Source organism: Heliangelus exortis, chromosome 1 (assembly GCF_036169615.1).
Source record: "Heliangelus exortis chromosome 1, bHelExo1.hap1, whole genome shotgun sequence".
NCBI classification, from domain to species: domain Eukaryota; kingdom Metazoa; phylum Chordata; class Aves; order Apodiformes; family Trochilidae; genus Heliangelus; species Heliangelus exortis.
The window spans coordinates 164,265,115-164,282,061 of NC_092422.1; the positions used below are offsets into that span (position 1 = coordinate 164,265,115).

The window sequence follows — 16,947 nt, forward strand, 5'->3', positions numbered from 1 at the left end:
TCCTCGCCGCGGCGGCGGCCCGGGTCACGTGACACCGCCCTCCCACCCCCTCCTTCCCCCCGCCGCTCTCCCGGGTCATATGCCGGGGGCGGGGCGGGTGTGAGCGCCGCTTCTCGGGGCTCTGCTCTCCGCCGTCTCGCAGAGCGTCGCGGGGTTCGGCTGCACCGACTCCCTCTGTCCTCCCGCCCGCCAGCTTGTCAGTCCGTCCCCGCCGCTGCGCCATGTTCTCCGCCGCGGTGGCCCGCGGGCTGGCGCTGGCCGCGCTGCTGGTGCTGAGCCCGGCAGGGGAAGCCCGGCAGGCGCGGAGGCCCAACGTGGTGCTCATCCTCACCGATGATCAGGACGTCTGCCTGGGCGGCATGGTAACTCCAGCCTCTCGCCTCCCTTCCGCCCGACCGGGAGGGCCTGCCCGTGAGGCGCGGGGCTGTGCCTGGGGGGGCTGCCAGAGGCCTCGTCGCCGCTCGCCGAGGCCCGACCGTGGGCAGGGGACACCCCGGGGAGCGTGGAGAGGCCCCGGCGTGAGGCGACCAGGGTCTTTCCGGCCGCTGAGGGGGAGGCCTGGGGTGGGACGAGCGATCGGTCTCTCCCCGAGGCCTCAGGCCGCGGTTGCCCGGGGGGGACGAACTGTGGTGCCCCGGGGGCCGCTGAAGGGAGCATCTCGAAGTGGGGTGGGCGAAGCGCCCGAGGAAGCCCTTTGGGAAGCCAGCAAGGCTGAGGCGGATGAAGGCTGGGGCTTGTTGGGTGCAGCTGCAGGCAGTGCCTGAAAACTGGCCGGACTTGTGCTCCCCTTGTGCCCCCCTGGGGCACCGCCCCGGTCACACCGGCCACAGCCAAAGGCTCTCGGAGGTGCTGGCCGGGGAGATGCCCCCAGGCTGTGGTGGTGGTGGTGATGGCCCTTGTGTCAGGTAGTCATACACCTGCTTCAACCCAGCTGCTTTGCCCAGCTCCTCTACCTTTTTGACTGGTTTCTGTTTGGTACTTTTCTTCCAGACCCCCCTGAAGAAGACGAATGCTCTGATTGCGCAGACGGGAATAACCTTCCTGAACGCGGTGAGTGTTTACACGAACTCTTTGAACTTCTGAGGTGTGTGCGTGTTTGTGTAGTTTGTATTTAAGGTAATCTGAAATCTCAAAACTGCTAATAGTTTTATGAAGTCTGTACCTGTGTGTGTAGGGGTTTGTTTGTTGGCTTATTTTTTTATTCGCTCTCTAAATACTTTGGGGTCTCAGAATGAGTATAGCTCAAGATCATGAGAGGGAAAGTTTCACTTTCTAAAAGCAAAAGTTAACTTTGTGTTAACTTCCTTAAACCATAAAGTAAAACTGAATAATCTAGTAATCTATTAAAAACTGAGAAGCATTGGAAGCAGCTACTTAAAACTTTCAGCTTCATGCATGCTGAAAACCTGCTTTACTCTTTTCATGTTTCAACATATTCCCATGGATAAAATGGAGCGGATCAACTGGTAAACAAAATTTTAATGGATACTTACAGCTTTGTTAGAATCACATCTAATTAGGAGGGGGGGGAGGGGTTTGAATGGGCATATGCTGCAGAAACCTAAAACCAGTTTTATGTGCATCTTTTCCCTAGTGAAAATGCTGGGGATGTAATTCTGCTTGTCCAGAGAGGAGTATGCTTTAATGTTGCTGAACGTTTTAACTGATCTATTTGCTGGTATTTCAAAGCTCTGAATTTTGAGGAAAAATTGTTGTACAATATCAATCTTGTATCTTTTCATCCTGTGTTTCCAGTACGTTCCCAGTGCACTTTGCTGTCCCAGTCGAGCCAGCATTTTAACAGGAAAATATCCACATAATCATCATGTTGTCAATAACACTCTGGAAGGAAACTGTAGCAGCAAGTTATGGCAGAAGATTCAAGAACCCTACACCTTCCCAGCACTTCTCAAATCTATGTGTGGTTATCAAACATTTTTTGCTGGAAAGTATTTGAATGAGGTATTTTGTGCTTCCTTTTTTACTATGACAGTTCATATGCATTTGTCTACCTTTCTAAAGCATTTAATGGTTTTTAATATTTGTAGCTGAGAGTGGGTCTCCAAAATGGTTAAAATGTTGTTACTTGGATGAACAGTTCTCTTTGCTCAAATGGGATAAATACTAAAATCTTGAACTTAGCTTGGTTAGAATCAGCTTCTGTAGGTGCCTGAATGTATTTAGAAGTCAACTTTGAAAGGATGGTGGAATCTAAAGGCTTTTTTAATATGTTTAGATGCATCCATTTTTACAAATCATGGTTTTAGTGGATAAAGGAAACAGATATTTGTCATGGTTTTGAAGAACACCCTCAGGCCAGTGTCAGACCAGCCTTGATGTTAGAAGATCATTTAAGAAAAAAAAAAAATGTTTTGTCTTAATATTCCTGACTGTCATATCCTTTTAAACCAGACAACTATTTCTTTTTAACAGTTATTGTGGTATTTAAAATATTAAATGTCCACTGCTACAAATTAACATGGAGAATGGATATTATCAGAGCTCTTTACAGAGGTTGCCCAGTACTTCAATATTGAATCACTTGTACATGTGTCCTTTTTTTTTTCATTTTTTAAACTAAGCTGTGGTTTGTGATAATTATGGTAAGCTGTAAAATTCAGCACTTAAGATCAGATGATCCTCTTGTGTGATGGAATTGCATACCGAGCTAGATGAGTTACAAGGTTCTTAACAGCATTATTTTCCTTACATCTTTTGGTGGAAAATGTTGGTATATCCAAGTAATGGAACATGAATTTGCATGTTTGCTTCTGCTGATGGTACTGAGGCAGCCAGGGGAAGGAAACTTATCTGCTTTCCTCTGAGCATCCCTTGACTCAGCACAGTCTCCTGTCCCTGCAGTTGGGCAAGCCACATAGATGGCAGAGGGCAGCCCTGAGAGGACCCGTTGTGTTGCTCTGAGACACCCTCTGTTTTGAGTCTGGCACCAAATCAGCAGCTACTTTTCTTTATTTGGTGCCTTAAAGGCAGTTGTTGTAGAGCATTTGGCAGTGTGTGACAAGAGGCTAGCATTGCTTGAAGTTCACACTCCCTTTTGGAAGAAAATTATAGAGGCTGTTGGTCTATGCAAAATTTTCTTTAGTACCTTGTGAACTGTTACTACAAAGTCTAAGAGTGTTATGTCTACTGATGATGTGCTCTGTTCTACACGATCTCTGTGTATTTTCATGTGCAGAGTAGAACAGGGAATAAAATTTATTGATGAATTCCAAGCTTCCAGTTGCTGTCCTTCTGAGTTATTTAGCCTCGGTTGCTTTAAAAGTTTATGCAGGTGTTTTCCCATGCATATATATTCAATATTTTTCCATTCTGCAATTGAATTTGGCTTAATGCAATTTCTGACAAGTGTTGAATAAAGCACACAACTGTGAAACATAATTTCTAGCTTCTGTTCATCTTAATTGAAACTGTGATTCATGGTGTTTCTTTTTTTCAGTATGGAGCAGAGGATGCAGGGGGCGTGGGTCATGTCCCACCTGGATGGAGTTTTTGGTATGCTTTGGTATGTGACCATTCTTTTTGAAAAATACTTCATTTTGATTGCTTTGTAATGCAACTTTGCTGGTCATGAAAGAGCAAGTAAAGAACATCTAGAATAGTAGAATCATTAAGACTGGAAAAGACCTCTAAGGTGATAGAGTCCTCCCATCAACCCGGCACCACCATGCCAGCTAAACCATGCCCTCAAGTTTCACATCTTCATATTTTTTGAACACCTCCAGGGATGGTGACTCCACCACTTAATGCAAACTAACAAATTCATGCAAATTTTCTTCCCCTTTTTCCTCTGATGTATCCTTGGCCTTCACAAAAGCTGCTTCTATTAAGATGCCTGGGGATAAAGCCCCGACTTGCAAAGCCAAACTAAAATAGGTTTGTGGTTGAATAGCAATTTTGAGAATTCTTGAAGTGTCCTTATGACAAATAATTATCACCTATTTGACAAATGCTGGTTGGCAGTTCATTTTGATTATTTCAAGTAGTTAGTGTACCTGCTACTTTGTAAAAATGTACATGACTTCTTTCCTACAGGAGAAAAATTCAAAGTACTACAACTACACTCTCTCAGTAAATGGCAAAGCACGAAGACATGGTGAGAACTACAGCGTGGATTACCTGACAGATGTACTGGTAAGAAAATTTGGAGCACCTATGTTACAGAAGCTTCTATTGCCTCATGCTGGGGGCCTGGGGATGGGGTGGGGATGATAATTTGTTAGTCTGTGTTAGTTCAAAAATATGTGCTTGTGCTGTTGTGGTGGTGGGTGGGTGTTAATCAGCAAGGCAAAATATTCTAGATATGTTTAGAAATGACAAGATTGAGTGTATGAGCAGTGGAAGGGATTCCAGCTGCCAAGAGCCATACTAAAAGGTTAATATTCACTGCTGTGGTGCATGAGGGACACGGTGCATGTAGGTAGTGAGTCAAATTACTTCGTAGAAGGATGCATTTCATTACAATACTCAGATTGTACACAATGTAACAGATTAACTGGGCCAATATTTCAGTGGGAAGGTAAGCATGTAAAAATAACTTTACACCATGTTTTGCTTGCTAGATATTACAGTCTGTTACTATTTTCTAATCTCTTAACTAGCCAAACTGATAACTTGGAAATACCAGAGGCTAATTGATGCTCCATGGCGTGCCAAAATGTGTAGCTGACCAGGAGGGTCTTTAGCTTCTTTACCCTCCTAAGGTAGTCAACAAAGATACCCAGTATTTCAAGGAAAGTTGGAAGAGTTACTTCAGCTTTCTTGAGGCCCTGCTTAGCAAGTTGTATTAGCTTGTAGGGTGGTGGTTTTTGGGGAGGAGTATTGCCCCTGCCCACCAAACAGGAACCCTAACTTGCCACACTGTTACAGTGTGAGTTGGCAGTGCCGGGAGCTTGCCTGGCAGCACTCAGGGAAATTCTTCTGAGAAGTTCCCTTGTGCACTCGAGTTGCAGTCTTCCAATGAGACCATAGTAAGTTTCATTCCAGTGGGTCCATGAGGATAGACAGCTGCTTACAAGGAGCAGAACTGATTGATGTTCCTTAGAATACTGAACAGCTGCCTGATTATATTTAGATTTATACTGTCTAAAGCTAGATGGGAATTGATAAGCCAGAAGTGAGGCTATCCTATTACTGGTGTTGTACTGGTCTTATTTTTTCCTTCAGCAGCTTGTAAGCATTTTGACAAATTGGTTGGTGCTGCATTCTTACTTGTGGTGTGTTACCTAGTGATACAGCAGTTTATTATGATTTTCAGTGTGTTGAATTCTAGTTTATGCCTGTAGTCACCAAGTAAGTATTCAGCATTTCAGAGCAGGTGTTTCAGTTTAATTCATTTGATGGGCAGTGCACAACATGCCTGCTAAATATGGAGGAATAGAGGACCACCAGGAACAGGAGCAAATTATTTATGCAAAGTTCTTATGTTGCCTGAAGAGATGCACAAGCTTTCTTATAGTGACTGAGGACATGTGGGTACTTACGTCTGGTGTTAAGAATCTAAACACCTGGATCTGTCTGCTGCAGTTTAAGCTCCTAACAAAAGTCTAAATTGACTACCTCTGAGTTTACCTAGATCATACTGGTTTCCAGATCAGGTTTATGAACTTGACACAGTTTTTAACACTCTGTAACAATCTTGTCCTATAACTGAAGTCCAGCCCTACTTAGATGTGCAAGTTATAGGGAAGGAAGACTAGGGAATTCCTAGTCTATTGCTTATTACAGAGAAAGAAAAGGATATCCAAAATGGGGGATACTAATCAAACAGGAAAGGAAAATGCAGCTGGATTTGAATAGGGAAGAAGTCATCTGTAACACCTTTGAGTCTTTGATTTGAAAGGCCAAAATGGAACTCTGTCTCCTCTAACTTGCTATTTGAAATGTGTATATGTTGAAACACACATGGAAGTGCAGTGAAGTGGTGAGTGGAGTTTGGCACTGTGCTTCATTAGAGCTTCTGGCTTCACCAGCAGAAATGACACCCCTTAGAAACCAGGAGTTTGCTACAGAATGAGCCTGCACTAGAAACAGTGGGGCTGAAACTTTTGCCAAACTATCACTATTTCTGAAGACAATTGAAACTCTAAACTGGTGTCTGTCAGGCAGGAGATGACATCTGAGACCCTCAGAAAGACTCAGACCATGTTAAAGAAAGTTCCAAGTGACTTGATGAAAGCAGAGTTTAGGTGGATTTTGTTGATGCTTGGAATAAGCACAAACTTTTGATGAGCTTTCCAGGTCTAAATAATGGGAAGGTCTGAAGTATAAAGCTTTTCAGAGATGTATTATTCCTTTAACATGTATGTTTGGGGTTATTAATATCTAATTTGGATTTTTCAAGTACTTGCTGGGGTATTTTTGGAGGTATGACTTTTCTTCTCCAACAAAACTGTTCACAGGCCAACATGTCATTGGACTTCTTGGAGTATAAATCTAATTTCGAACCTTTCTTTATGATGATCTCAACCCCAGCACCACACTCCCCTTGGACAGCTGCCCCACAGTACACAAAGAGCTTTCAGAATGTCAGTGCACCAAGAAACAGCAATTTTAATATTCATGGAAAGGTAAGCTCTAACTAGCAAGAATCTGCACAGATTATTCTGCTTGTTTGTAAGAGCAGTGGGCAATGACCCTGACTTGCATATTATGTCTAAATAGTGAGAAGAACAGGCTAATAGCATGGTTACTGGTTATTTAGTGTTGTTAATCAGCCTTCCAGGATAAGATATTTTTATTGTGATTTAGAGATTTTTGCATGCTAGTATCTTGAAAATAAAAAGAGGTAGTGGCAAAAATGAGAAGAAATGATAATGAGTGGAATTATGTTTGATAAATGGAAAAAAGTTAATTCCTTGTGCAATTTCCAGGCTGTTCTGAAGCTCAAGTGTTCTTTTGTTGCTTTATGTTTGGGAGAAGACCTAAGTAGTGTGCAACATAAAAACTCAGGTGAAGAATGACAAGAGCCCTCTCTTCCTATACACATCCGCTTGTTTGGATGGGTGCCCACTGCTTTTTTGGCAAAGTTGCTCCTAGATGTTGAGCATATCAGGCTAGCCACAGAACTTCATGAAGTCATGAATTACTGGGCCCAGAGTCACAATGGACTTTTATTTGTTGAAATAACCTGGAACCAGAATTTCTGAGCCTAATGTTAAGAACTCGCAGAAAACTCTGTGACCAGGCAGTACCTTCTACTGCCAATAAACTTGTCCAATTATGGTCTAGCTCAGACTAATCTGCTGCTACTTTGCAAGAAAGTGAAAGTCACAAACAGTTAATCTGGTGAGATATTTAGCTCAAGGAGGTTTTGTGGTTTGGATTCAATTAGTTTAAAACGCAGACGTCAATGATTCAGCGTTCAACTGATTGCCTTCAAGTTTTGCCACTAATTTTGAGAGATACCATTGCCTAAATGCCTATCTGGAGCCCAGTAATTCCTCTTCTAAGGTCATTGTGACTCACGTAGTACAAGGTAAAACTTGTTTTTTTAGCTGAGGGTTGTAGCTTGCAAAATGATTATGTGCTTATCAGTGTGATATAAAAACATGAATGAAAGGGGAGGAAAGGGCTGCGGGCAGTAGCAGATACTGTAGCCCAACCTGTTAAGCTTTGAACTAGGGAATGGGAATCAGACTTTCTTCTTCTCCATAAAAGGATCCCTATCTTTGTCTTAGACTCCATTACTGTAATAACTGAATACCTTGAATATAGTGAACCAGAAATAACTTGACCAGCAAAGTCAGCAGCTTGCCAGAAAATACAGTGTGGGAGTGCCCTTCTATGAAGCAAAAGCTCTGCATGTACCTGTATAATAAAAAGCAAAATAACAGACTTATTTAATGTTTTGTAGTTAATATCTGTGGATATAGCAGTTTTTACTCAGTTTCACAATAGGAAAAGACTAGCATTGCCCTTCTTGCTAGACACAAACCAGCTGCCATCATCAACAGCTGCATTTCTGTAATTGGCAGTGTTGTGGGCTTGAAGCCTAACTCTTCTTTGAGCTTCACTGTTTTCTAGGGTAAGCACAACTCCTGCAGCAGCAATAAACATAGGCTCAGAGCCTCAAGTCATTGGTGTTGTAATGCTTGCTAGACAGTCTTGCATTGTACAGTCTTGATTCCTAAATTAATGCTGCCTAGATTCCCTATACAGTATGTGGGCAAGGGATACTTAAAGGAGACATCTGGGCAGAATCTCTGCTTTAAAAAGATGAGCTAAGCTGTTGCCAGGCTCTGGCCAGTGGTGTGCACTTTAACTTCTGCTTAGGATCCTTGGCTATGCTGTACTGGCACAGAAGCTGATGAAGATGTGTGTTGGGTATTTCTCTTGCATGCATTGTTTTTCCTGCAAAATCAGAGCACAGCTGTTCAGGTTCTTCTGACAATGTTATGTTATGCTGAGTTGGGATGTCCTAAAATTTCTTTGAGAATGGGATGTAAGGAGGCAACAGGATTGGTGGACAGCTTTATGTATAACTGATGAAAGAGACTTGACAGGAGCTGACAGAGAAGCAGATTTGAGGACTGAGTCAGTGTGAAGTTTCTTGAAATCCACAAAGGTCTTTAGGTGCTATGTGAAGTTTTTGAAACTTCAGAGAAAGGTAGGAAGACCAAAATACTCCAGAAAAGAGGAATATTTCACTGTAGTAGCTGACTTACCCACCTGAGTTACCCAACATGGTTGTATCTTATGCAAGGCCTCTCCTGACCCCACCTCTTGTGAAAGGTGGATGGTGCACAGGTGACATTTTCAGCTCCTTTGTTCTCTGAAGAACTTCTGATGCCCTGGGGCTGGGTTTTGTAATGTCTTTCCTTACTTATTTCCTCTTTCCATCAAGACACAAGTTCTTGTTTGGTCTTGATTGTGTTTTCTTGGTTAGATAGACTTAGTGCCTCTCCAGAGAACTGCCTTACAACCAATATAAAAGAGAGATCTGAATACAACTGAATTAAAATAAACTGATCATGGTAGTAAATCTCCATGCCAAAAGTCTTTCCTCTATTCTGCAAGAACAGAGGGAAAAAAAAAAAAAAAAAAAAAAGGAACTGAGTAGCTGCAAGAGATGAGTCACTTCACTGTGCATCCCTAAAGCCTGAGCACATTCAGAGTCATTTGCTTGTGACAGGATGGAAGTTGTGTAACAAGAGGCTCTTTGGAGAGGAGTGACCAACTAAATACAGGTTCAAGCTGAAGGTGATGAGTGGTCATCTCTGACCTACTGAAGATGTAAAGCTGCCTTGACATGACTTTCTCCTTTATTCTGCTCCCCACTAATGGTAACCTCCAGGTTACTCACAACCTTCCCATGTATTTGTACAGCAGCTGACCCAGTTCAGGATGGTGCTTAGGAATGTGGGAGTATAACTTTTCATATGAGTTGGATCATCTCCATTACTTCATAGGGATGAGTGAGGGGACAAAGGGAGAGACTTTAAGAAAAAATTGGGCATGTGGCTGGAAGAATCAATAACTAAAGAATAATCAATAGCTAAGAAATGCTCATGTTCTGGAATCAAAAAATGCAAATAAGATGGTAATGTTTGTTCCCCTCAGTAGTGTCCAATCCTGGGTGCCTAGAAGAATCTGATAGTATCACCATTAAGCATCTTTGTCCTCACCTGGCCATAAATGAGGCAGTCCTAATGGCTTTTGGTGCAAGAGTTTCTCCCCCCCCCCTCTTTGCCAGTGTTAGGGTGCTCACCAATCTTAGTCTGAAAAGAGCCTCACTTGGACAGCCAAGTCCAATCTCACAATAGTGCTCAGTCCTTAAGGGCTTTTTTGCCAGATCTAGCTCAAGCAGTCAGACTTTTATCTCTGGGGGAGCCTTCCATAGCTCCTTTCACAATATTTTCCCTGAACTGCTCTCAGAGAACCACAGCTACTGTAGCTGTAATATATTCTACTCTTATGACTTAGATTTTACATGAACCAAGAGAGGAACTTGGAGTTGGGTCAGTTTGATAGCAGTGCCTGGCTATTTCACTGGAATCATGGGGAGGTTTTACCCTAAGCCACATTTCTGTTGTAATTAGTCTAAGAAAGATTTTAAAGCTGGTACTTCTCTCCTGTGCTCATCTTTTTGTCTTTGTTTCCTTAGAACAAGCACTGGTTAATCAGACAAGCAAAGACTCCAATGACTAATTCTTCAATACAATTTCTTGATGATGCTTATAGAAAGAGGTAAGAGTCTTTTTGTTACTTAACATTTCTACTCAGAACTTTCATTGGGTTGTTTGTTTGTATTTTTAAAAAAGGTAGATTTTAAAAGGGTTGTAATAAGTCTGATGATAGATATCAAGTTACCTGTAATAGTTCTCTGCCATCTCTCTCAGCAGACCTGACATTCTGTTTACTTTTTGCAAAGAAACTGATCATTGAATTCAGAAATATTTTGCTCCCAAATGCTGCCATTATTTATCATAAAAGACACCAATCATGCTCAGTGTCTCTACTGCTTCTCTTTCAGTGCTCAATGGGTTTATTAAAAATGGCCTTGCCTTCTACTTAACTTGAATTCCAGATTCTTACATGATGTATATCAACTGTCATTGATTTATCTGCCAGCTGATCTGATTTATCTACCTTGGCTCTCAGTCTGTGGTCTTTTTACATGGGAATATCTGAATAGCCAAGGCAGGTGCTTGATTCCCTTGTCTAAAAAAGGGGATGTGGGGGAGTTATGCAAAGACACAGCTTGTTCCCTCTTTTTAATGGAAGGGTAAGGAGTTTGTTTACACAAAGGAGTATTTTCTTTAAAAGCTCCAATGCAAACATTAGCTTAACCTAACTGTTAAACTCCATTTTGAGCACTTACTGGCCATTAGCTTAGCACTTTGGAGATGGAAAACCAAGCTTTTTCCAGGTTCTTGCTTCATAAAACAAAGGTACAATTATGCAACAAAATACTAAATTAAGCCTGGATACAACAGGATTTAAAAAATTAACTCTATTTAATTCAGCATAATACTAGTCTGTGGAGGCAGCAGCAGTCACTTGTGTCAGCAGCAAACCCCATGACAAGGGAAAGAGTTCCTTCTAGGTGTTCAAGGCTTTAGACACACTGCAAAAATGGACCCTGACACTACCTGAGAAATAAAAAATAGCTGATGTGGTTTTCAAGCAAAAAGGATCACCTAGAGACAGTTAAATTCATGATAGTCTAGTATTTTAATAATCAAAAACTAGAAAAATAATTAATAACCAGGGAGCTTGCTGGAGATAACCTTGACTCCTTGCCACCGTGTTGCTTCAGAGTTGATCTTGCCTGTCTCCAGATAAGAAGTAATCTCTGTTTTGACTTCTTTTTCAGAATGAAATCATCAAGGACTGCAGACAGACAGTCTATTTCTATCTTAAATTGCAGCCTCAGAAAGTACAGCGTAGTGATCTGTTTGCAGAATTTGCAAACAAAATAATCTACTCACAGTGTATACACTGTTGACTTGAAGCAGAATACGAATGCCCTACCTGCAGTGAGAATTATTCTAAATTTTTTCATACTCTAATATGAATTACTTTGTTTCTTTGTAGGTGGCAAACTCTGCTGTCGGTAGATGACCTGATAGAGAAAGTAGTGAAGAAGCTGGAAGTGAATGGAGAATTAGACAACACGTACATCTTCTACACATCAGACAATGGATTCCACACTGGTAAAATTTTCACTGCTTACTGAGCATTTGTAGAAGCTCCAGGAGCTGCGTTAACACTTCACCCTCATGACCACTCCAGAAAATGGAAACAGCAGCTGTGGAAAACTGTAGACATGAGAAGTACTGATCTGAGTTGCAAAACAATCTGAAGTTGCAGTTTGGGGTATCTGGGGATTGTGTTTGGTTGGTTTTTGTTTCGTTGGGGATTTTAGCATTAACCTCTACCATGCTATCCTGGCATACCTAAAATCAGAAGCAGAGAAAGTGTAGGAAGAGGTAGGAAGAGCTGCCATGAAAGAGTTAACCAGTAAAAAAACCAGACAATTTTCAAACACCTGTCTGTATCATGTTGTCCAACTAAAAATGCACTATCTAAGTTGTTAAACTTTATAAAATACAGCTTATACCTTTGAGTTGTCTGTTCCTATCCTCCAGAACCTCTTCTGACATCTTAAAACTGTCTGCTGGAACTAATTTAACACAAGACTCTTAAAACGTAAAACAAGAAGCCATTTAACTTTTTCCATTTTCTATTATAGGACAGTTTTCTTTGCCAATAGATAAACGGCAGCTGTATGAGTTTGATATCAAAGTTCCTTTGCTAGTTCGAGGACCAGGAATAAAACCAAATCAGACAAACAAGGTGAGAAAGAAGTTAAATTAGATAACAGATACACTTTTACTATTATTTCAGTTATTAACTTAAGTAATAATTTAGCACAAAGACCTCATTCTAAAGAGCTGTGTGCTCTTGTCTGAATCCGTAAATTTAATTAATCACAAGCTACAAAAACAAATTAAGTGTGAAGCTCACTTTCTGAAGGCCCCAGTAGTGCTTGTGAATGTTACAGGACCCACTAGCTTATAAAGATGAATTAAGTAGTGTTTAGGTGTACCTAACAGAAGTTTAATTGTTAAATCTGTTAAGTTCTGGTCTTCTGAAGTAAGTTTTCCTCACCCTGCAGATGCTTGTTGCAAATATTGATTTGGGTCCCACTATTCTGGATATTGCGGGCTATGATTTGAATAAGACCCAGATGGATGGGATGTCACTGTTGCCACTCTTGGTAAGTAGATGGACAGGAACAGTAAAGAGTAATTCTTGCAGAGGTTATTCTTTAAAGTGAATACTACTTCCTTCAATAGACCAGGTCAGCTCATAACCCAGATTCTCCCCTTGGTGTCATTTTCAGATGGGATGTTAGTGAAGAAAGTAGGTAGTTTGTTTAAATGCAGATGTATTTTCATAAACCCTACAACTTGGTGGTCATCTTGTAATCTTTTTGTGCGTGTGTGTGCGTGTGTGTGCGTGTGTGTGACTCTTTACCTAATCCTGCTTGTTATTTGTAATAATTGTTTCGAAGGCTTTTGTTTCTACCTTGCATCCTTCATCCTCTTTTTCTTACGATTTCTCAGCATAGACAAAGGAGAAAAGTAGACTTAAATCCTGGTTTGCCTCAGTTTTCAGTAGAACTGGTGTTTCCTCCTAAACTCTGAATAAGTACATGTGGTTTCTTAAAGTGAACCTCCCCTTTACTAGAGGTGAAATAGAGGTTCAGCTCTACTGAAATAGAGCTGCTTGCAGCTGGTCCTTTTATTTTTGACATAAATTTAGTCTCCAAATTGAAGGCAGCTTACTTGGAAATGTTAGGAGATCATCCAGATTTAAAGCAGATTTATGTGCTTTGCTTTTAAAACCCTGCATCCAAACCTTAAGCTGTTCTTTTGGCAGAAGCAGGTAAAAGGCATCTAGTTTAAATCCTGCTGGAGTCAAAACTGTGAAACTCCATTTTGTAGTACACGCAGAAGGGATCTTGTCTATAATACAGCAGTGTCTGGCAATGTGGCTTCTGTTCAGTATTACTTATGATTCTTTATAGGTTGACAATAGTACTTTAAACTCTCACAAGAAGGTGTACTAATGTTTTTGGAGTTGCATCCTTTTCTGCCAGTTATACAAGACCTAGGGCTAAATAGTATTTTAAGATTGTGTCAGCCCAGGGACCACAGCTCAAACTGCCTTGTAAGCAGTGAGCAGCATTAGTGTCACACCAGGCATGGAGAATTTCTTCTGTTTCATTGGTGCAGTGGTTACTAAGTCCTGTTAACCTTTTGTCCTAGAGAGGAGACAAAAATGTGACATGGAGATCAGACTTCTTGGTGGAGTACCAAGGAGAAGGATACAATGGCAGTGATCCCACCTGTCCTGGCCTGGGGCCTGGAGTCACGGTAAGCAAGACAAGATTTGGGATACATAAAGATAACTGCAGAATTAAACCTCTTTGTTGTATGGACTAACCTGGTACTTTAAATAAGCTCCCAGTGCCTTGGTAAGTAGGAGCTAGCTCAGTGAATGCTGTTCAATGTCTAGGAATCAGAGGAAGACATCCAGCCATGTGGAACTGGTGTGTCCATATGATGGTGCAGAACACACTCGCCCTTTCAGTGGGAATCTGTGGAGCCTCAGGGTTGGAGGGTGTGGGCTTGGCAAAGGAGGTGGTGGCAGCATTGTGTTCTTTTTAAGCTTATGGTGACCTTGTGGCACAATTGTTATCTGTTCCTGTTATTTAAATTGCTTGCTACTTCCTTAATTAAAGAAGGGTTTCTCTAAGTAAAGCATCCCATTAGCATTTAGTAGTGTGTGTTGTGCTGTTCTCATCAGTGTATGCACATTAGCTTCCTAGACAAAATATACACATAATCATGGTAAGTTTAGCAACAGCATTTTCTCAGACTTAGGAGAACTGAGTTTGTGCTTAAAATCCCCAGTGGAGACTTGCACGTGTTGGACTAAGATCCCCGTGTTCATCAGTTAATTGCAGTGGGCTTGAGCTGGCTATAAACTCTAGGAAAAGAGTTGCTAGTTCATCTTTTTTTTTTTTTTTTTTTTTTTTTTTTTTGCCTGCTTTGAAGTGTGTGTTCTCTGTTCACTTCACAGCACTGCTTCCCAGACTGTGTCTGTGAAGATTCCTATAACAACACATATGCTTGTGTAAGGACACTGTCAGCTTCCTGGGACCTGCAGTATTGTGAATTTGATGACCGGGAGGTAAGTCTCTGCCTGCCTAGCAACTCTGTCTGCACTCTTATCTGCTCTCAAGGTTTCCACGAAGTACTCTGAAAAGCAGACTAGCATGGTGTGCAGGATAAACAGTGAAGTGTTTATCTCCTGGTGAGAATGTTTGGCCAAAACTCTGGTGAGGTTCTGGGAAGGAAAACAAAACAAAACAGAAACCAAACCCAAAACAACAACAACAACAACCAAGGAAAATCAATCCCCAAAGCAAAAAGGAGGGGGTGGTAGTGAGGAAAGGACAGTAGCCTAAACTATGGTTATCACCTTTTTGCTATCACCCTACAGCTCCATGGGAAGCTGTGCTGAAACTGGGTTCAGTTCTCTGTCCTACCCTTTTTCCACGTGACAGAATCTTCTGTACCACAAACATTTTCTGTTACACTGTATCTCTGCTGTTCTTGCATTAAAGCTGTGACTCTTTTTTTCCTTGGGAAGAACCAAAAGAGCAGACTAATCATTTCTATCACTCACTTGTTTGCCTGGCAAAACAAAGGTTTACGTTAGAACTGTAAGAAAGGTCTCTAACCTTATCAAGTTGTTTGGGTCTAAGAGGCATCATGTACCCTCAGAAACTGTTCAGATCTCACTAGTGGAGCACCCACCGTATGGGCAGAACTTGGTGTGTTGCAGGACTGATCCTTACTGTTGCTCCAGAGAGCTTGTTGGGTTTGAGGCAGCTGGGCCACAAATCTAAAATAAACTGCATTGTCAGAAGATGTGCAAAAATGCATAAAGAGCAGCTATCCCCAGCTCTCATGTCACCACACAAAATGTTTTCTGGTAGTCTATAATGAATAATGTAAACCAGTAGAGTAAATCTTACAAGATGTTTTTTGCAATAAGGTAGGAAGAGACTGTACGGGAGACCAAGATGCCCCTTAGCAGACTCTGCCCTTCGTTGTTCCACGTTCTGACAATTTATGATGAAGTTTAAATGGATGTTGCAGCTTTCTTCATAGAAGTAGACTTCAGGATTGATCTGAAACATGCTTCATGCCAGTTTTGTCCAGTTAAGGATGTGTGGCTGTGGTACTAAGGGTGACTCGGCTTACCTGAGTCAGCTAAATTAAGACTAAAAGTATTGGAAAGATGCAGCAATGTGGCTTTAAAAACCTTACAGTGAATCTCAGAAGAGACCTTGCAACCAGTCTGTCCAAGGTGCATCTTTATCTAAGTTAGACACAACCCAGCCAGTTTTAATCAACATCATCTGCACCCAGGCCTCCTACTCTACCACAGACTCCACCTCAGACGAGTTCTTGTGATGGGTTTGACTGTTTATCCCATAGAATGGTTTAGAGATTTAATGAACCAAAAAACAAATCTGCCCTAAAGTCCCCCAGACAAACCATCTCAAAGCACATGCATGCAAAAAAAGCTTCCATGTGTTTGAGTAATAGTATCCTTCTATTCAGCATATATATATATTCAGTCAAGACACCTGTCTGAGTGTGACAGCTGAAAGTACCTGATGAGCATCTAGTGGTGATGTGGTGGTTGTGAAACTGAATATTATGAGATCCATTACTGAAAAGGCAGCCAGCATAGCCACGGCCTCTTGCTCTGGTGTTACAGTCACAAGACATTTACGTGGTAGAAAAAAAATCTGTTGTGTAGCAGGTGAGTACTTTAGGTGGAAATAAAAATTTCTCCAACAGTACTGTACTATGACAACACTTCAGCTTTACCTACACCCTGTTCCATCTTTGATCACTTATCTGCATGGATAAATACAACTGAAAACAATGTTTGAGACTGTGTGTTACCACCAAGTGTTCTTCCCCAGTAATATGATCCAATGTTTATTACCACTCTGGACTTTATACAGTGCAGGAACTTTCTATTACAGGTGTTTGTGGAAGTGTATAACTTGACTGCAGATCCGCACCAGATCAATAACATTGCTAAAACAATTGATCAGGAAATTCTAGAAAAGATGAACTATCGATTAATGATGCTGCAGTCCTGTTCAGGAGCAACTTGCCGTACACCAGGTGTCTTTGATCCCGGGTAAGCACTGATTCAATTCATTATCATAATTTTAATATAACTATATAATTTTTAAATTAAGCTTTTATGGAGGATATTTATAATGGAATATAATATTACTGACATGCTGTTGCCTAATAGAAATGTTTTCTTGATGCTTCTACTGTTTACTTTCTGCTTAATTTAATCTACCAAATATACCTTCAT

The 16,947-nt window shown here is 41.4% G+C and overlaps 1 protein-coding gene across 1 annotated transcript in view; it reads left to right on the forward strand.

The window, feature by feature from the left end:
• Window positions 1-16,947, forward strand: part of GNS (glucosamine (N-acetyl)-6-sulfatase) — a 21,194-nt gene continuing 4,247 nt past the window's right edge. The window contains exons 1-13 of the mRNA XM_071733484.1: window positions 1-362; window positions 991-1,050; window positions 1,756-1,962; window positions 3,458-3,523; window positions 4,054-4,152; window positions 6,420-6,587; window positions 10,124-10,206; window positions 11,557-11,675; window positions 12,215-12,318; window positions 12,641-12,742; window positions 13,797-13,904; window positions 14,614-14,724; window positions 16,601-16,761. Coding sequence (XP_071589585.1) covers window positions 222-362; window positions 991-1,050; window positions 1,756-1,962; window positions 3,458-3,523; window positions 4,054-4,152; window positions 6,420-6,587; window positions 10,124-10,206; window positions 11,557-11,675; window positions 12,215-12,318; window positions 12,641-12,742; window positions 13,797-13,904; window positions 14,614-14,724; window positions 16,601-16,761 — 1,529 coding nt within the window. The 5' untranslated portion in view covers window positions 1-221. The remainder of the gene's footprint in view (window positions 363-990; window positions 1,051-1,755; window positions 1,963-3,457; window positions 3,524-4,053; window positions 4,153-6,419; window positions 6,588-10,123; window positions 10,207-11,556; window positions 11,676-12,214; window positions 12,319-12,640; window positions 12,743-13,796; window positions 13,905-14,613; window positions 14,725-16,600; window positions 16,762-16,947) is intronic.